The sequence below is a fragment of the Scardinius erythrophthalmus genome, assembly GCF_964197995.2.
Source record: "Scardinius erythrophthalmus genome assembly, chromosome: 3".
Lineage (NCBI taxonomy): Eukaryota > Metazoa > Chordata > Actinopteri > Cypriniformes > Leuciscidae > Scardinius > Scardinius erythrophthalmus.
The window spans coordinates 24582973-24604255 of NC_138223.1; the positions used below are offsets into that span (position 1 = coordinate 24582973).

General features: G+C 38.0%; 1 protein-coding gene across 1 annotated transcript in view; it reads left to right on the forward strand.

The window, feature by feature from the left end:
- raph1b (Ras association (RalGDS/AF-6) and pleckstrin homology domains 1b) overlaps positions 1-21283 on the forward strand; it is a 61570-nt gene that overhangs the window by 11787 nt on the left and 28500 nt on the right. The window contains 3 exon segments of the mRNA XM_081360689.1: positions 538-597; positions 19294-19415; positions 20768-20870. Coding sequence (XP_081216815.1) covers positions 19296-19415; positions 20768-20870 — 223 coding nt within the window. The 5' untranslated portion in view covers positions 538-597; positions 19294-19295.

The following is a 21283-nucleotide window of genomic DNA, read 5'->3' on the forward strand; positions in this document are numbered from 1 at the left end:
GCAGCTGTGGTCTTCTTTGTTCGGGATTCGGGACGCACAATCCTTTTCATATTCTTCACTTTTGTCTCTCATCAGCTGAGATGTTTGGGAGTGTGTATGTCAAGGTTTTGAGGGCAAATAAGAGGTTGTGTGTTATGACTTTCTTGATCAAGACGAATGAGCACAACTAAGTCATCACTCTTTTTGTAATTCGATTTGAAAGGGATTGTGAAGGTTATGAGTCATTGTTGTCTGGGAAAAGATTTGTTTGTTCAAAATGCCAGTGTGGTTTTAATTAAAGTAACCCTCTTTGTCCTTATCCCCCGCTCTGGGTTTGAGGTTTTTTAGTCCTATTTAAATTCAGTTTCTTTTGATGTGTACACAATATCTGGGTTAAAAGCTTTTGGTACACAGTTTACCTTTCAATTGGGACTGTCAATTATGATATTATAATATATTAATTAAAACCAGGTCACATCAAAGTCCCAGTTTTTGTGAGAAAAGAAAAACAATCATATTGTGTGTATACACAAGCTTATTCCCTCTCTCTTTCTACAGGCATAAGTTAACCTATTGGGCAGTTTGAGCAGACTGAAAGAGTGCAACACTGTACCAAAGGTAGGCCATTCTTCTACATCCAGAAAATTACTGTCAAAGTCTGGATCCCTTTTGTGGGTATTGTTTGGAGTTGCTGGTGTGTGATCTGTGATATACAATTTTTGTCTGTGCTGAAGGTGAAACATGTAATTCAGTTTTCATTAGCATGTCTTCTGTGTACATGCACAATAACGAATAATGTGAGAGTCAAATATTGCACCTGTAACTATGGTGAAAATGTTCTGAGGTGACTGAAATGTCTCGTTAAACATTTGCATGACAGATAATGTCTGCAGGAAGCTGGGTGTCTGTTTTTTTCTGCCATCTTTTTATCCCCAAGCTAACAGGAAAAATGCCTGGACAAAGAAATCCATTGTGTACAGTACATGTGTTTTCAGAGGAACCATTGAAAGTGCAGACAGAAGCGAGGTTGGAAAGAATGATTGAGGTTTAGGAGACATAATTTAGTGAAGGTTTAGCATTTTAAAATCACAGCTGGATTTTTTAGAATAATGCCTGAAATGAGTGCAACCATTTGAAGCCTTGGCTTGGAGGCTCCAGACAGCTCTGTGTTAAATATGGTGAACAAACTGGAATGTTTCTGGAAATTAGTTTGGAGTGTTTGTATGTGTGTTTGCATTTACTGTAAAGATTTATTTTTCCTGGTTAGATATTTATATGGTTAGATAAAATATGTGAATATCCTGATATCTTAATAAAAAAAAAATAATTAAAATAATGAAAGTCTTGTGAAGAAAGCTATTTTGGTGTAATATGTCATGTGTTGTTGTTAATCTGAGGTTGTATTTACCCAATTTTAAGACCTGCTGAAGACCAGATGATTATTTTATTATGTCCTGATATTTAAAAGTATTCAAAAGGGTGCCCTTTATTTTACACATGGCTGTATACCAAAATAGGTTTCTTCACAAGATTTTCATTCTTTTAATGAAACATTTTTTTTTCTTTAAGATATCAGGATATTAACATATTTTCTGTTTTTGAATTTAGCATGGTATAATTTCGGCAACCAGGAAAAATGAATATTTACAGTAAATGCAAACATACACACAAACACTCCAAACAAATTTCCAGAAACATTCCAGTTTGTTCACCATATTAAACATAGAGCTGTCTGGAGGCTCCAGCCAAGGCTTCAAATGGTTGACATGTGCCATGTGTGACAAACTAAGTACACCTTATGATTAAATAGCTTGTACAACCACCTTTAGCAACTTGATCATTCTCTCACATCGTTCTGGAGAAATTTTTGCCCTTCTCCTTTACATTAGTTGCTTCAGTTCATTGAGGTTTGTGGGCATCTGTTTATGCACAGCTCCCTTAAAGGTGCATACCGTTGACTGGGTCATTGCAACACCTTGACTCTTTTCTTTTTCAGCCATTCTGGTTTAGAATTGCTGGTGTGCTTAGGATCATTGTCCTGTTGCATGGCCCAATTTCGGCAAAGCTTTAGCTGTCTAAATGGCTTCAAATTTGACTATAGAATACTTTGGTATACAGAGGAGTTCATGGTCGACTCGATGACTGCAAGATGCCCAGGTCCTGTGGCTGCAAAACAAGCCCAAATCGTCACTCCTCCACCACAGTGCTTGACAGTTGGTATAAGGCGTTTGTGTTGATATGCTGTTTGGTTTTCGCCAAATGTGGTGCTGTGCATTATAGCCAAACATCTCCAATTTGGTCTCGTCTGTCCAAAGGACCTTGTTCCAGAAGTCTTATGGTTTGTTCAGATGCAAATTTGCAAACCAAAGCTGTACTGCATGTTCTTTTTAGAGAGAAGAAGCTTTCTCTTGGCAACCCTTCCAAACATGCCATACTTGTCCAGTCTTCTTCAAATTGTACTGCCATGAACGTTAACATTTAACATGTTAATTGAGGCCTGTAGAGTCTGAGGTGTAGTTCTTGGGTGTTTTGCGATTTCTCCTGGCAGTGCACGGTCTGACCTTGGGCTGAATTTGCTGGGACGTCCACTTCTGGGAAGATTGGCAACTGTCTTGAATGTTTTCCACTTGTGAATCAAAGTTAATCAAACCCATATAGAATCAAAGATGCAAAGAGTATATTTCTAAGAATTTGGCAGGTGTGTTTTAAATTTATTTTTATTTTTTTGTTTTGTGGACATTCATATTTTTCATTTCAAGACATCAAGGTATTACTAGAGAAAATATCTCACAAATTACAAAGCTTCCAAAAAAAAAAAAAATCTATATTTAGTATGGTTTCTTTCATGACTGAAATGTTGCAATAAATATTGACTATATTTGCAAGCTACAGTAGTGTGTGAAATCTTTAAAGATCTGCTGATAGCAGGCTGTGTATTTCATATTCCCTGTCTAAAGCTTACAACCAGTGTAAATGGCTTTTTTTGGAGTTCAGACTAAAGAATATGTTTAAAAATAACCTGAAGTATGTCTAGTCTGACTCATATGTTAAGACTCAGTGACATGAGGCTCTCAGGTGACCAGGCGGTGTTAAATCTACGTTCTCTCTTGCTGTCTCACCTTTGGCGTCTAAATAAACTGGGTTGACGTGTTTGGGATTACTATTGGTGACAAATGTAACAAGTAGCTTCCTACTGCTTCACTTGTACTCGCAGTGCATGGGCGCCCTTCTTTTCAACAATGTAACCAAAGCAGCTGCCAGCTGAAGTCAAAGGTCATGGGCTGACGTCGGGTGCGACAATTTGCCGCACAGCTCTCAGCAACACGTTTGTTTTTTGGGTGGGGGATGGACGTGCCATTCCCAGCTGCCAGAGACAGGTCAGAGACTTCTGTCACGTCTGCGTGTCCACCCTGACATGCAACAGGCCCTCAAAGAGTTAGCAGTTGGCCAATGCTACACAGTCCATCTGTACATGAAGTGCAAAAGAGGACAGATATGTCAGATAGTCAAATGCTCCCTTTTGTCTGTGGAGGCACTGTGGGAGAACATTGCACGCAGACTGCAAGTTGTGTAATACTAGGAATGGGTATCTGGAGTGCAACTGGCACAAACAAATGTTTTTTGGACAAATCAAAATCACTTGCTTGTCATTCTTCCCAAACATACAGAAAAATAATAAATAATTTGTATGTACTATATAATGTACTGATATGCACAGTATTCACATAACCATATACTTAAACACAGTGCACAGATACAGAATGCCATTACAAATGTGCAAGGTACACAAAAGCAGTTCTTAAACAGACACTGTTTACGCTTAAATAGTTTTGATAGGATGTTGTCGTTTGCTGATTGCTGAGATGATTTCATGTGAGTGACATGATGCTCAGCCCTCGTACCAGTGTACACATCATCAAGGATGTGATGTCAGGGGGGAAGGAGGAGGGGATGCTAAAGTTTTTGATAAAAAAAAAAAAAAAAAAATTGATTAAAGATTGCGAGGGCTCATGATTTTAAAAACAAAAAAATAATGATGTGCACAGAAAAATCACTAATGATAAATACTGCAATATTCTAAATAAGAATTGTCAATGTGGACTCCATGAAGAACAAACTCGTCTCCATACAGGCGTGACTCCGATCTTCAACCAAATAGAACTGGATAAATATTCTGAATGTTCCAATCCAATCTGACTTCTGACCTATAATGCTGCCTGAATCATAATCATACACTGTGCGTTCATAGGCGTTATTGTCTGTTTTTAGTACATTGTTGTCGTGTAAACACGACAACAATGTTTTTTTGTTATTTGTCGTGTTACTGAGAAGATTTACTTTAGTTAAAAGATCTTGTAAATCTAAGCATGGCTATCAGCTCTATGGGCGGCATCAGAATATTCTAAAACATCCAAAAATGCCACAGTGAATATATCGAGCCATAAGTATTGATATTGTTCAAATTATATTTTTTACGAAGAATATTACTGAACATAATGTTGAAAATGTCCCACTAACTGTCAACTTCAGAAATGCAGGATTTATTTTTCTTTTAAGTTTGTCTCTTCGGGATTTCTGTAGTCTGGTGTTCATTGTGTAAAGGTGACGGTTGTATAATTGTTTCACTGGGTGTTTTTAACTTCGTCTATGGTTAGCATGGTTGTCTATGGTTAGTTTAAATAAGTGAGTCTGAGATAAAGTAGTTGCTGGTTTTACCAAAATTGGCAAAGTTCATAACTTTGTGCCTTAATAAAGTTTTGCAAGAAACACAAAGGGTCAGTCAGCACAACTGCATAGTCTGTTTTGTCACAGTTATATCTGTGAAACATTTGGTACTTATTACTTCTGCATGTAGTGCAACTCTGACCTAAATGATCAACAAATCCTCTAGTTTGTTCAGAGTTGTCTGCAGAATGGAAGACTATGCAAGCATTCATTTAAATGAATGTTCTTCATTGCAGATCAAAGCTCCAAAAACCTACTCTAAGTCCTGCCCATGAGCGACAATAGGCACAGACTAGTGGGCAAAAAATGCATGATGGGATGCAGTAAACCGGCAGCTATTATTCTGTGGATTATGACAGGTCAGAAATCCCCTCTTGTTCAAGTGCAGTGCTGAAGGGTTGGGAGGGGTTTCAGTTCTAATATTACGTGATGTTGGAGTTCAACATTCTGATAGTCTGCAGGATAAAGCTGCGGTACTGTCTGTCTAATGGAAGTGGAGAGAACAGTGCGTGGTTACTAGAGTCTCTGGTGATCCTTAAAGAACTGCAGTTCCCGACAGAACTCTTAAATTGCTGGATCTAGTGACATCACATGGAATATCTGCAGCGCCAGAGCTTGTATCTGTCTTCGTAGAATAAGTACCCTTTTTTTTTCATATGTATTATTTCCTTTTATGGATATATTTCAGACTCTGCAGTATGTTGCAGGTGCTTTTTGCATGCACGGAACCTGCATTATCTGCTGACTGGTTCATGGTGGTGTGTGTGCGTGCGTGCGTGCGTGTGTGTGTGTGTGTGTGACTCAGGGCCGTGCACAGGGGGATGGCCCGGTGGCTAGAGCCACTGCCCCTCTGCCCTCATCGACTGAGGTGCCCCTCTTCCCCACCCCCCACCGCTCCGCTCAAAGCATTTCGCTGATTCCGCTAATCCGCTCCAGGTTTTCCCGCTCGCTCCGCAGCATCACTCACAGTATACGACAGTTCACGAGTGCTAACAACTTGTACAACCAGGGCTGGACTGGCCATCGGACATACCGCACACTTTCCAGGTGGGCCGACGTGCTTTTTGGGCCGATACATCTCATACTCATACATTATTTTTCTTTTTCACGGCCCATAAAATTTGTACATCGGCGGCCCATTCGTTTTGTTTTGCTTAATTGGCGGTGCTGGGTTTGTGCCAGTGTATGCATCAGAAAAAGTCAGCGTTAGGTTTTTTTGTTCTGACAGACCAGTCCATGAAACACGTAGATCAAAGGCCCAAGTATAGAAATTGGTACAAAACTAATTATGAAAGTTTCCTTTATTGTTTTACAAAATATGGCTATTACTGTCATGTGATTAATATTATAACTATTATAGGTGTAATGTAAATAGACACTGTAACTAAAAGAGTTTTGAAATTTTCGTTTAAATTGCACATTGAATATGGGTTGGAGCTTTTAATTTTACTTATTTCATCTGTTAACTCTCACTCGTTCCTATACTCACTCATAACATGGCATTAGTAGTTTTAAGGAATTGGAGTTTATGATCATATAGTGGGCCAGTCTGGACCAAAATGCCAGGGCCGATTTTTTTTTTTTTCAGTCCAGCCCTGTACAACATATCCACGTTCTTAGAATTAGCTGCTTGTCTAATCAAATTATTGTACTCTTGATCAGATCTAATACAAATAACTACATTTTCTGTTGTTGGCACACTTGTAGTGTGCCAACCCCCCCAAAAATAGTGCCCCTTTTTTGGTTTAGGCCACTGCCCCTTAAAATGTCTGTGCACGGCCCTGGTGTGACTTATAGGCTTCACATTTCAAGACCACCTGCGACCCCAGTGAAGGGGATTACTTGCTCATCTTGCCCTGAAGCAGTACACAACTGCATTTCAGACACTTGCACACACACACACACACACACACACACACACACACACACAGAGCAAAGCGAGGGGGATACCCAACAGTCAGCACTGTCCGTGAGCATGTGCCTTTGGTTTTTGTTTCAGGCAGGATGTGGCAGATGTGGAAGAAAGAATAGCCGAATAGAACATCTGGAGGATACAGTTCATGAAACCACTTAAATCTACTTTTATTCCTCCACTGGAATAAAAAATCTCAAACAAAGTCTGTTATTTTAAGGACCAATCAAAATCATCAATTGTTGAAGGTTCTGAACTCTTCAGCACAGAGCGTTCATTAGGCAGACCCTCTGTTTTAAGACTTGCATCAAAAGCTCTGATGAAAGATGATGAAAAGTGTTTCAAATGAGCTGGTTGCCTCATGGGAGCTGACATATTAAGTTAATATGACCAGATGAATACATCTCACTTTATCTCAGTAACCCTCATTATTGAACACTTTTGCTTATGGAATAAATTTATTTTGCATGAGGCTGCCTTCACATCTTCGGGTGTCAGTATAAATTCCAAGACTAGCTGCATAGGCGGATTGTGTGTAAAGCCTTGGAACCCCCTGGTCATGGGTCAAAAATTAACGGGGGCTTGGTCCAAAAATTCACCTGCACATTTTAAACTTAATCTTGTAATAAAGTGAAACTTAAAATTAAATGAAAAGTGTCGATTGCAGCATTCAATTTAGATCTGCTCATGTATCATCTACTTTTTACTTTTTACGCACTATAACCAATCCCACATGACTGTTGAGCTTATGAATGCAATGGCCAATCAGAGGCGTTACGATTAATAATCGCTGAAACGCAGGAGTTTTGTTCAGTGCGCGAGCTGAACTCTGAATTCTGACTGAATTCTGCACTCTTGCGAATGCTCTCATCTTCATAAACTGATAAACATAGCCTAAACAGATTTGGTGATTGAGCTCTTGAGAGCTTCTAAATTAATACAAATAGCATTGAGCAGTGTATCCAATCACAAACATACTGTATATGATGATTTCTTGAACGCAATGGCCAATTAGACGTGTTTAAGTTAGAATACCCTCACCACTCAAAAGCCAGAGTTTTTGTCCAGTGCTGAGATCTGCACATCCAAATTCTCTCGTTATAATTTAAAGGGATAGTTCACCCAAAAATTTTAATTAGCCCATGATTTATTCATCCTCAAGTCATCCTAGGAGTATATGACATTCTTCTTTCAGATGTATACAATCGGAGTTAAATAAAAAAATGTCCTGGCCCAAGCTTTATAATGGCAGTAAATGGCCATTTCTGTTTTGAAGTCCATGAAAGTGCATCTATCCATCATAAAAGTGCATCTAGTATCCATCATAAAAGTGCATCTACCCATTATAAAAGTGCTCCACACGGGTCCGGGGGGTTAATAAAGGCCTGAAGCGGAACGATGAGTTTGTGTAAGAAAAATATTCATATTTAACACGTTACAAAGTAAAATTCTAGCTTCTGGCCAAACGAACATACGCAGTCTGCTTACACCTAAAGCTCAACTTACGAAACTTGTGACGTCAGAAGTAGCGTAGTGCGTCATGGCGTAGCATAAATATCAGCAGTACGTCGCATTACTCGCATAAGTTGCGCCTGGACTTAAGTCGAATCAGTATGTTCGTTTGGCCGGAAGCTAGTTATTTTACTTTATAAAGTTTTAAATATGAATATTTTTCCTACACAAACGCATGGCTTTGCTTCAGAAGGCCTTTATTAACCCCCCGGAGCCATGTGGAGCACTTTTATGATGGATAGATGCACTTTTGTGGACTTAAAAACAGAAGCAGCCATTTACTGCCATTATAAAGCTTGGAAGAGCCAGGACATTTTTTTTATACAACTCAGATTGTATTCGTCTGAAAGAAGAATGTCATATACACCTAGGATGACTTGAGGGTGAGTAAACCATGGGCTAATTTTCATTTTTGGGTGAACTAACTCTAACAAAAAAGTGTAGACATTATGTAGGCTAAATAAGATATTCATTGTACAGTCAGCTTAATTGATTAGCATAACTTTATGAGATTGCGATGATTTAAGATGAGTGACAGGTTATTGATTATAAAGGGAGCACTTTTATGCACGCTTTCTAGGCGATAATCCATTCAGAATTTGAAGAAAACTTATGTTTTGCTGCATAGGCAATGGTTAGGCTATTTATTTTTCGACCTGGCTGCCATGAACATAACCACTTTAATAACATGAGCTTTTGTTTATGCTGGTAGGTGTAGGTTGTTGATAGACGACACATATCTATTTCTTCACATTCTATTTAAATGTGTTTTTAAGGAGGAATCGCATCTAGCCTCACCCAGTTGGTTCACCCTCCGCCTATGACTAGCTGTTCTATTAGTTTATTGTCCATCACATGAGCTCTATTTAAAGGAATAGTTTACCCAAACAAATTAAAATTCTGTCATTATTTACTCACCCTTATATTATTCCAAACCCATATGACTTCCTTTTTTCAGTGGAACCAAAAATAAGATATTTTTAAGAATCGTCACATCGATTTTTTTTTCTTTTTTCTCATAGAACAATCATTTATAGTGACCAAAGCTGTTAAGCTCTAAATTGACAAAACGCCCCACCACTGATGTAGTCTTTTACGACTTGTGTGCTACATTCCAAGTCTTCTAAAGCTTCACAAAGACAACAAAATAAAAGTTGTTATTCTTCCCATAACTTCTCCTTTGGACCACATTTAGTAAATTTTGTATTGCATGTAGGTTGTGTCCAGGCCATTTTGGGCATTTGCATCAGGTCCGATTTTTAAGTAAAATGTTCTGAAAATCAAGTTCATTGGAAGTTTGTGAACATCCTTATTTCAGCCCGAAATGAATGTTCCCTAAAAGTTTTCGAATGTTTGCTGGAAGTCCTCCAGATATTACACTTGAACATTTCTTTAGCATGTAAAGAACCCTACATGAAGATGTTCATGCAATGTTCACAATGCGCATTCAGGGGACTTTGTGGTGATCTTTTTTGATCATTTGACCATAATGGATTCTACAGATTGTGGTTACACAGAATTGGCACAGGTTTATATGATTATGTGTCATTGAAGTTTCAGTTCTTCCTTGTTGCTTGAACATTTTGGCTCACTGTGTCAGACAGAGTGAAGGTCAGACTACGGAAAAGTGGCACACCTTTTTGCGTGTCGAACTTTGGACTTGTGTGGCTCCTGTATGAAAGGAGCCCTTTCATTGGGCCACCGGCTGTGTGTGCTTTGTGTACTGTTTGGTTGGCCAAAGGATATGACATCAAGTGCTAAGTGAGAATCAACCCACACCCTAATGAAATGTCTTAAGACACCATGTCTCACTCTGGTTTTCTCTCTTTTGCTGCCTTTCCCTCTGTATATGCCTTATCTTTATCTTTCTCTCGATTCAGACAAGTTCTGTTGTTCTGAAGAGAAGGAAAGAAAAATAAAATTTTCAGCCTGAAATAGTCAGGTTTTGTTTGAGAGAATCTTCCTCCAGTATTCATAGTTGTCTTGTTACTATCAGAAACCATCCTCATAATAACAGTGTAGACTCTGAGTTTGTAGTTTTGGTAGCCGACATTTGGCTCAGGGTTGTTTTGATCAGTTGTTCAAGTGACTTAGTGTTCACTTTCATTTCAGTACAAACTCTGTGAACTCTGTATATAGAAATACCCTCTCCAGTTGTCCCTCTGTTTTTATTCTGTGCAGAAAATGGTTTAAAAATGTATTTAAAGAGATCATGAACTGTATTTTTTTTTATGTTTTCAGAGGTGCACTTGTAATGGTAGTATGATGTTTACATCAAAAGTTTCATAATTTAGAAAAATATATATATTTTCCATTGTCTACCCTGATTTCAGCCCTCTCTTTTGAACACTGTTTGAAGGGGCGTGTCTGCTTTGAGACTTCAGTTTAAACGCCTACTGCTATGATTGGCTAACATCTTAGCATATGAAATGAGTATATGTGGAACTCTCTCTAAAGTTTTGGCAAGAGTCCAGAACTCAGTGACCGATAAACATCAGTTAGGGTGGGTGATGTGATGAAAATCTTGTCTCGATATGAGTAATTTTATTTCATGATAACGATATCACAATATAGTTATTTTTGCTTTAAATAATGTTTTTATGAAATATATTTTTTTATACCATTGAAATTTCTTAATGCTCATCGCCAATTTCAATATCACAAAAAAAATGAAAAACTTAAAGCACTAGAAATAAGAAATACTACAAAAATTGTATAAAGTAATTAAATGTACAAAAAAACTGCATAGTCTTCACTGTGTAAATTAAATATAAATTTATTCACATACACTGTCAACAGCGTCTATAACTCATATCAATACCCGCCATGTGACTCAGCTGGATACGTCACGTCAGAGATGTGTGTGGAGTCATGCCCTCACAGAGTGTTTTTTGGACTTATTTTAGCAATTACGGAGTGATTCAACAACTACGTCAGCTAAAGACTTAATGATAGTTTATAATATATTTATTAAGTGAGTTACAGGAAAACAGCGGACAGGGAAAAAAAGCATCCAAATATGTATTTTGAATGTCTCATACTAGTGATTTTAACTGTGTGTCTGTGTACTAAATTAAGGGAGAATTATCCCTCAGGTTGTATTCTTCTCTCTCTGTCCCCTATTTCACTCTCCTCTTAAGATACTTGATTTTTCTGTCTTCCTTAGAGCTGATCTGTGTCCCACTGCACTATACAGGAATGCTGTCTTATGCCATCCTCCCTCAGAGACCATCTGGCAACACACACACACACACACACACACACGCATCTAATGTTTTAATTGAAGATTTTTTTGGAGCTTCACAATTGCTCAGCACATGTGATATGATGCTATTTCTGGCTAGGGTGTGAGCCGCATTCAGCTGTTTGCTTTACACTGAGAGGTGATGGATTTTAAAGTGTCTTCAGCTCCAGATGCTTAATTTGTCACTCTACTGAAGTTAATATTTATTCATTCAATTGCTCACTACCAGGTCTCGACAATAACATTTTTTTGACATGCCAGTATATCGTATTTGTACTTGATCAACAATATTTTTATTGGCCACACACATAAACAAAAATAAACATTTAAGTAACACATTTTTTATTTTATGTCAGAATTATTTTGTTTGTTTGTTTTTTGTTAAACATATGATGTTTTCTTAATGGACATGCTATTCTCAATAAATCTTGCATGTTGCATCCAGATTTGTGTTATCATCTGATGATTTGTTTTTGTACTCGTTAAGGGGTTGATGAGAGATAGTAGCGACGCATAGTTTTTTTCAACACATGCATGTTTTTCATGTAATTCTAATATGATGTACATTAGCCTTTTTTCCTCACATGCCCTCACAGAGCCAATTCTTCACCTTGCGTAATGCATGAAAAGAGCTGAAGAACAGATTTTGGAAAAAGCAGAGCTAAAAATACCCACCGCACTCTATACCCACCCAAATTTTAACCTCTTTTAATAAAACATCCAGTCATTGCTGCCCATGCAGATTACAATCAGACATTTGTTTGGCAGTACAGTAACTTGTTCTTTAAATGTCTCAATGTGACATGTTCAAAGGTCACAGGTAGGGTTTTGGTCACATAATGACTGGTGTGTTTTTAAGGCATTTACAACAGTGTTGTGTTAGAACAGCTGTTACTGTTAGTTATTAAAATGAAGTGGGTCAGTAAAAAGCTGACTTTATTTCTGCAGAGTTTGTTTTTATTTGGAAAGATGTAGAGAGCTGAAAAATTAGGAAGAGGAATTGATTTAGAGAGAATGGATTTGTGTCAGTGGAGAAGGAGGGATTCTTTTCTTTCTGCTTTAATTTATATGATCAATTCAATGTGGAATCACACTTTTTGTAATGTAATAAAGTCTTATGCTCTCAAAACATATGACAGTGCTGAATGTGGATCATAAAGGCCCTGATATATACTCACAGCGAAGTTCTTTTCCATTCTTCGCTTAGGGGTAAAAAGAAGTTCCGAATGCGTGACCAGCAGTATAATGTTAGCGAACATCCGACACTGCCCGCGCTGCTGAGAGCGACATTTAGTCAAAACCACTGAAAAGGACAGGCACACACACACACACACATTTCTCCTTTTATGCTCGAGTGTTAAGTTAATTCAGAAGTTGGCATCTGCTGGAAAGTGATTTATTAGATTTAAATGGCACTCAGAACCCCATATGTCTTGTGTTTGGGTAAGGCCGAATAATAACATTAGGACACATGCCACTTGTGTGCGTGTGTGTTTATTTGTGGCCAAGCTCATGTAGCAATGCACACTTGTGCTTGTGTGTGTTTGTGCAAGAGGTGACAGCTGTAGTGTGTCTTGTTGCTTCGCTTTGACACCGTGTGTGTTTTTGAAAGAGTGGGATTGTGCACATGGAAAAGGGTGGTAGCCTGTTCACCCCTCTTCCTTTTCCTGTCCTCCTCCTTGGCCAGCCATGATGTCATATTCAGCCTCAGTGTGTGTGTGTGTGTGTGTCAGTCAGAGAACAGCTGCTGGAGGGTGGTGGGAGAGCCTTGACAGAACAGCTCGCGGGGGAAATCAAGAATTCTGCACATCCTGGACATTTCCTGTCTTTCCCTCTGTTCCTCCTCTCTTTTTATTCTCCTCTCAAATCTATTACTTTCACTTTCTTACACAAGTCACAAGTACATGTCTACAACATCTGAACACAACACAACAATTTACTTTGTTTTGGAAAGCTTATTATATTAATAAAAAAAGGAATTATGTTTATCCCTTTACAATATTATACATATTTTAAAATAACTATATGCATAACTATATGCATTTTTACAAGTCTGTATATCCCATTATAAAAGTTCTGGGGTATATCATATGAATATATATGGATCATTCATTTTAATGAAATGAATCATTAAAGGAGCCGGTTTCAAATGTTAGCAAGTTCTACTCTCAATTAACATTTTATGATTAGACAAGATTCGTAAAGCATTCCACATCACACCGTCACAAAACATACTTATTTAACATTTTCGACTTTTTTGGAAATCATATTGTTGACTCCATAATGCTAATTATGTCATAACTTTGAATAAGAAGAGCAGCAGTCATTTTGTTTTGAAATGTTCCACCCTTGTCACATTCGGAATATCTCAAATATTTTATTTTAAAGTCCCCCTGTAGTCAATAACATTATCCCTTAAAACGTATCTTTGATCATCAAAATGACATATTGAAAAGTTTTTTTTTTCCTGTGTAAAAAATGATTCATTTCATAAAATAGCTTGAATGTAACTTTACAACCTTTCTTCATTTAGTATATGCGGATCCATGAATATGCATATTAGTCCCCGCCTCCTCTCACTCACATCAGCGCTGTGACTACGTTATCAAACAGCTAATAATGTGTTGCTAATGTTACAAACCATGTTCCCATTCACCATCTCAGAGTCAGACAGCTGCCCTCTAAAAATCGGAATCCTTAGAAACGCTTTGAACAACTCAGAACGTCAGTGGAGAAAGGCATATAGTTCATCATAACATCGTAATATACATCATATACATAATTCACTCGCTATATTGCTAAATGTACCTGATTTTTCATAGCAACGGAAAAATATAACAGGATGATCTGGCTTCTCTTGAGACTCCTCGCAGTATAGTATTGGGGATACTTAAATTGATTAATCGATTCACCAGTGCTATTGATCTGCATTACCAAACGTGGATGTTTTACACCAGAAACATACACTGATGTACTATTTTATTTAATACTGTGAAGCTGCTTTGATACAATCTGTATTGTGAAAAGCGCTATATAAATAAAGTTGACTTGACTTGACTTGACTTGACTTATAGTTAATGATTTGCTAAGGCCCACCGCCATGTTGACGTGATTGGTTACATATCTTTTTGTACATATTTGTGACATAGAAAACAACTGCAATTTCAAACCGCGTTTTTGAGACTGTCTTTGGTTCACTGCAGTTTTAAGGAGAAAATACTTTTGTGTGTGTGTGTGTGTGTGTGTGTGTGTGTGTGTGTGTGTGTGTGTGTGTGTGTGTGTGTGTGTGTGTGTGTGTGTGTGTGTGTGTGTGTGTGTGTGTGTGTGTGTGTGTGTGTGTGTGTGTGTGTGTGTGTGTGTGTGTGTGTCTGTGTCTGTGTCTGTGTCTGTGTGTGTGTGTGTGTGTGTGTGTGTGTGTGTGACACACCATCACCATTGTGTGTGTGTGTGTGTGTCTGTGTGTGTCTGTGTGTGTCTGTGTCTGTGTCTGTGTCTGTGTCTGTGTCTGTGTGTGTGTGTGTGTGTGTGTGTGTGTGTGTGTGTGTGTGTGTGTGTGTGTGTGTGTGTGTGTGTGTGTGTGTGTGTGTGTGACACACCATCAGCATTGTGTGTGTGTGTGTGTGAGAGGTAGAGAGAGAGGGAGAGAGAGCGCTTAGCAGAGCAGCAGCTCTGTAAGAGCTTAGTAACCAGCAGCTGTTAAGCAACAGGGTGCCAAGATAACACACCTCTCTAATTTCCGTCTGCACTCTTTTTCTATCTCCACCTTTTTTAGTATTATTTTCTATGGCTCCATAATTCAGCAAAATCTCCTTTTGTCCCACACTCTCCTCTCTCATTCCCTCTCTCTCTTTTTATTTATCCTCATTGTGCTTGACTGTTTTATGCAGAACTGTGGCCTTTCCCAGTAGAGTGACTGAAGGGGTCATTAGCATCCTGCTGATCTGAAAGCAGTGAGACAGAACAGGAGGGTTGGAATTATATCTTAGAAAGATTCGATCTACTGAATTAAGCACATTGTTGACCTGAACCTATGAGAATGTGTGTGACTGATTATATCATGTGACACTGGACTTGCATATGCAAACTCTGAAAGATGCAGCTCGCCTTGGGGTATCTAAAACCATCTCATAATAGTAATGGTAAAAACATTCAGTTTAGTGTCTCCTGCCAATCTGAGGTCTGTCAGCAGGACTGTGACGTTAGAAAACACCAGGAATCTCCTAACCCAAACATTAGCTATGTTCCCATCCAAATTTGCAAATTTAACTTATGCACATAATTGGAATATTGCATAAAACATTTGCAAATAAAGCACCGTTTCCAACCAGTAAGTCGAAGAGAACAAAATAGTCACTTTCTGATAAACTGGCGATAAATATCACTGAGAAATATGGAAGTTGATGCAGTAGGAGAAGCCACAGTATAGTATATAATAATGTTCTTATATATAATATAATATATTACTCCTCAGAGCACACAGACAAAACGCAATAAACACAGAACTTGCTTTCTGAGGCGGATGCCTGCTGTTTGGGAACGCAGTTGTGTTAACAGTTCTGGGAGGTACTAATTAACCGATCCACTTTGACAACAGACTTTGCTTAGGCATTTTAGAATGGCCAAAAGGGCATTTCAGATGCTGTGCAATGAAATCGGTCCACTGGTTGGTCTAGTTATGCAGTTACATCGCAAAGTCACATGTCATTTTTGATGCACATCTAGGAATTTATTAGGTAAATCCGACTCAATTAACCGCATACATTATTTTTTTTTTTGTGCATTTTTAGGAATTTATGCACATCTTGGCGTTTCCATGCAGCTTTTTTTTTTTTTTATGCAATATTCCAAAATGTGCAAATAGGTGGATGGAAACATAGCTACTGACTCTCAGTGACCTTGATGGGGTTGGTATGATATTTATGAAGTCAGGCTAATCTCAAGAACCCCTAAAAAACGTTCTCACGGTTATTTTACTCAAGATCCTAACTAACCATTATAGTCCATTGCAATGAGCTGTTAGAATTACACTAACAAGTGTGAGTCTCGAAATGTCCCGTTTAAACAGTAACTTACAGTAGTGTCTCAAATACTGTCTGTATGAATGTGCAACATGAGTCTTACTAGTAACCAGAGCCACAGTGACCAAAGTAATGTCAAAGATGGTGTTGCCATAAAACTGAAAAGTCTTATAGGCCTAACTTTTGATATGCCAAGAGTCCAGTCAAGCTGTCAGTTCATCCCTCAAATCTTCATTAACCTACTGCAGCTTTTATATCTGGATGGAGAGCGGAGCATTCAAGTAATGCATAAAGGCCAATTCACTCCCGCACAGACAAACACCAACAAATGCGTTTGTTGGGTTTTGTCGGATCAGTGTTATGCCTTAAATCAGCCACTATCATCCCAGTCCCAAAAAGGCCTGATGTAGACAGTCTGAGTTACCCCTGTCGGCGTCTGTTGCCGTTGGTCAGGGTTTGTTTTCACCTGACTGACCATGTTCAGTCAGTGTCTGTTGGGGCAGTGTGAACATGACAGTTATTTTTCATAAAATTCTAAATCCAACGGCAGACTTGTTTGTCTCTGCAGTGAGAATTGGCCTTAAAACACAAAGCTGATGGGAGCAGCTCCGGTGGAAAACAGAGACTGGATCTAGAACCTTTAGATGACACACCGCTCATATCTCCATCGCAAGTTGTCCAGTCCGGTTGCGTTCACACAGCGTAAGTTTTCCGAGAATGCGGTTGTAAGTCGTGAATTTTTTTTGGGTGTTACGAGTTTGGTTATATAATTGTCACTCCCGTTACTGAACTGTGTGTGAACGCAACCGAATTAAGGACTTGAATATGGGACTGACAACCATTTTGCTGCTGTGAACGTGGCCTAAGATATATAAAAGGGACAGTAAAGACATCATGTACAAAAGGTTTCTAAATAAAATGCTTTTTTTCATTAAAAGAATCCTGAAAATATGTATCATGTTTTTTCTTAAAACATTGATAACATTGATAATAATATACAAGAACCATTTCTTGAGCACCAAATCAGCATATTAGAATGGTTTGTGAAGGATCTGAAGATGTAACAGAGGCCAGCTAGTAGTTGCTGTGCGAGTAAACCTCACTCCTCTGATCTCAATAGGCGCTCTAGCGACAGACGCTAGAGGCTGCAGTCTTTAGCCTCCTTGTTAGAGCGCCTGACTCTCATGCCGGAGACCCGGGTTCGAGACCTGGAATACAGATCACTGTATTTTTTTAATGCAGCCTTAGTGAGCATAAATAACTTCTACCCCTAAACTTTTGAACGGTAGCCTAGTGTATATTTTGACTTTGGTTGGTGTAGTTAATTACATGGCTCACTTGAATACTGATTTCTGATCTAAATGTTTTCTATGGAAATGTTTTATAACTTTGTGTTGAAGCTAAGATAAAGCTTGGTGCATGCATTAGTCCAGACACACCCTTGTTGGATCAAAGAGGGAAGGGGGTCATTATAGGGTTAAGGTGAGCTCAGAATCCCTGAGGGATCATCTCTGCACTCAAGGCATGCGAGTTGTGAGAAAGTGAAAAAGATGGCAAATGAAATGAGAGAGTTGAGAATATGGTCTGTTTAGGTTTCTACAGTCTCACGTTGTGTGTAATAATAAATATATAATGTGTGTAATAATATATATTACATGTAATAGTGATTGTCTCTTGATAATGGTGTCTCCAACTGATAGTGAAAGTGAATCTGGCTGTCATTCATATGCATCTTTGCATGGTTTGTAACTCATCTGGTGGTTGTTCAGCGAAGTTCATGGTTTATCCATTCACCCAACCCTGACTCAGCATGAAAAGCCTAATACATGCTTACAGGCATGCTGAGTCGAGTGTTTTTGTTGAGTCCCAGTTGTTGTGACTGTACAGCAGTTACTTTACTGTCCACTAGAGGGCAATCACCTTACACCCTCACACCTCTATTCTATTGAGGTCATTACTAACACACCCAGCATTCCCTTGATTATAGTATTTACTCTATATCTAGAGAAAATATGATTTCATTGCAATGCACTGAAACAGTGTTGATCTCGAAGTCAAATTACCGTGTTTTGTTGATCTGTGTGTGCTAATGTGCATGTCTATGTGTTTGATGCAGTGTAGTATAACTTAAATAATACAGAAGTACTTTGTGTCATTTTAATAAAGCCAGTAATCGACATCATTTTCATCAGAAAATACAGCGGAAGGTACAGCAGGGGTTGTTACGGCAATGATAGTGGGAGATCTAGAGAGGGTTGCTATAGCAACTATGCCAGTCTTTGAGACAGAGCTGAGGTTTCCATAACAACTACATCACACCCTCTCAGAAGGCATCCTTGAAATAATAATGACTGACTTTACGCAGAGATTACTACTCAAGGTGTCTGACAGAGCAGCATGTTTAAAGATAATGTGGAAAATTGGCATATTTTCTTCAATATTCCAGACTTTTGCAGTGTCAAATGCAGATTGGAAGGTGTCATCACAACCTTATTTAAAGATTTGAGGGTTGCCATGGTGATGTGAGATAAGGAGAAATAGGGTGAGAGAAATTAATATCATACACCGGGTTACATAAGTGGAAGCGAAATCATCATGACAACCTGTGATGTGCGTCATTCTTCAGATCACACCTCAAATGAATCAAAACCTAATAGTGTTGATAAGACACATCAAACCCAACAAGTCAATAAGTCAATCTTAAAATGTTGGTGTGCTTTGTCAGCAGAACGTGATATATGTGATGTTCTGTATGTTTGGGCATGTTGATGAGGACATGGCACACTGGTTGAGTCCTCATTGGCTGCTGTATCATGTAACTGTGTGTGTGTGTGTGTGTGTGTGTGTGTGTGTGTGTGTGTGTGTGTGTGTGTGTGTGTGTGTGTGTGTGTGTGTTACAGCAGATATGGAGCAGGTATCAGATGATGAGCTGGATCATGCTGCTGAAGAAGACAGCGATAAGGAGGATCAGGATCTGGACAAGATGTTTGGCGCCTGGTTGGGAGAACTGGACAAACTCACACAGGTGACACTCTCACATTCAGTGTGACATTGTGATGTATTATATCTTTAATATGATGTAGTATCTTCACTTTGTGGGCTTTTCTCTGAAAATATTTATATATGCAATTTATTTGATTAATTTAATTAATTAGGTCAATATTGGATATTTATTTGTACTTGCTCAACTCCCCTATTTTTACATTTAGATTACTTTTCCTGTCATTTAATGGAGTGGTTTTTTTTTATTCAACTAGGGGACCTCAGCAGAGTAGACTTTCAAGGGGGCCTGAAGATGAATTAAAATGATTTAAAATAAGACATAACAAGCATCAAAATAAGCTGAAACAAGATTTAAATTCATCCCTTCAAAGTGATTTAAAAAAAATTGTTTTAGACATGGACAAGCCATGTAAATTAATAAAAACATATAAGTGCATGGGCATTTTAATATAATTTATGAATTAACGTTTTTCTGCTTAAGGAGTCAAGTCACCTTTATTTATATAGCACTTTTTTCAATACAGATTGTTTCAAAGCAGCTTTACAGAGAAAATAATGCAACAAAGTTTGTTACGTCTGTAGAGCAGATCTAGAAGAAAATCGTGCCATAGTCCAGCTTAAAGGGATAGTTCACCCAAAAATGAAAATTCTGTCATCATTTACTCTCCCTCAAGTTGTTCCAAACCTGTATGACTTTCTTTCTTCTGCTGAACACAAAAGAAGATATTTTAAAGAATGTTGGTAATTAAACTGTTGCTGGTCCCATTGACATCCATATATTTTTTTTCCTACTATGGAAGGAAATAGGGTCCATCAGTCGTTTGTTTACCGACTTTCTTCAAAATATCTTCTTTTGTGTTCAGCAGAAGAAAGAAAGTCATACAGGTTTGGAACAACTTGAGGGAGAGTAAATGATGACAGAATTTTCATTTTTGGGTGAACTATCCCTTTAAGTAAGTTGATGGTTATGGTTCATTTTTGTTGTAAAAAAATGTATTAATTTAGTTCATTTATCTATACAGCCGCTCAGGAGAAAACAGTGATGTCATCATCCAGCTCAGTTCAGAAGGAGTGCAGGATTGTAATAGAATACTATTTTAATGGTTTATTTAATTTATTGAAACAAAATAGTACATAATTTATATATTATATTATATATGGGGGGGGGGGTTGTTAGTGGTTATAACATCAAATAAATTTTTGACCAGAATTTAGTATTCTATTACAATTCTTAATACATTGACAGCCTTAATTCAGATACTTTATTTTCATTTATTTTAATGTATGGATGTATTGTATTGATGATTATATTCATGATTTAGCTGTCTCTTCTTACCTAATCCCCCCGCCCCCTCTCTTTCTCTCTAATGTTAGAGTTTGGATGATGGGCGTCCTGAGAAAGTGCAAAAAGCTCCTCTCAGACAGGAAACAAACCTTGCCAATTTCTCGTACCGTTTCTCTATGTACAACATCAATGGTTAGACTACACACAGACACACACCACCTCTGTTTACTCAACATTCTTTATCACACACAATGCCTTCTCGTGTATCTAATATGGTGGTGTTTCGGCATACTGCAATTTTCATGGATTATCATAAAACCACCATCATAACAGCTAAATGTTTGTAGCTATAGTTCAGTTCTGTTCAAATGTTTGGTGTTTGTAAGATTTAAAAAAAAAAAGAAATGTTTTGAACACTGCTCACCACAATGTCATTAAAAATATAGTCAAATTGTAATATTGTGAAATGTTACAGTTTAAAAATGTTCAGCATCATTACTCCAATCTTCTGTGTCACATGGTCCTTCAGAAATCATTTTAATACGCTGATTTGGTGCTCAGGAAACATTGAAATCTAAATCTTTTGTAACATTATACATTTCTTT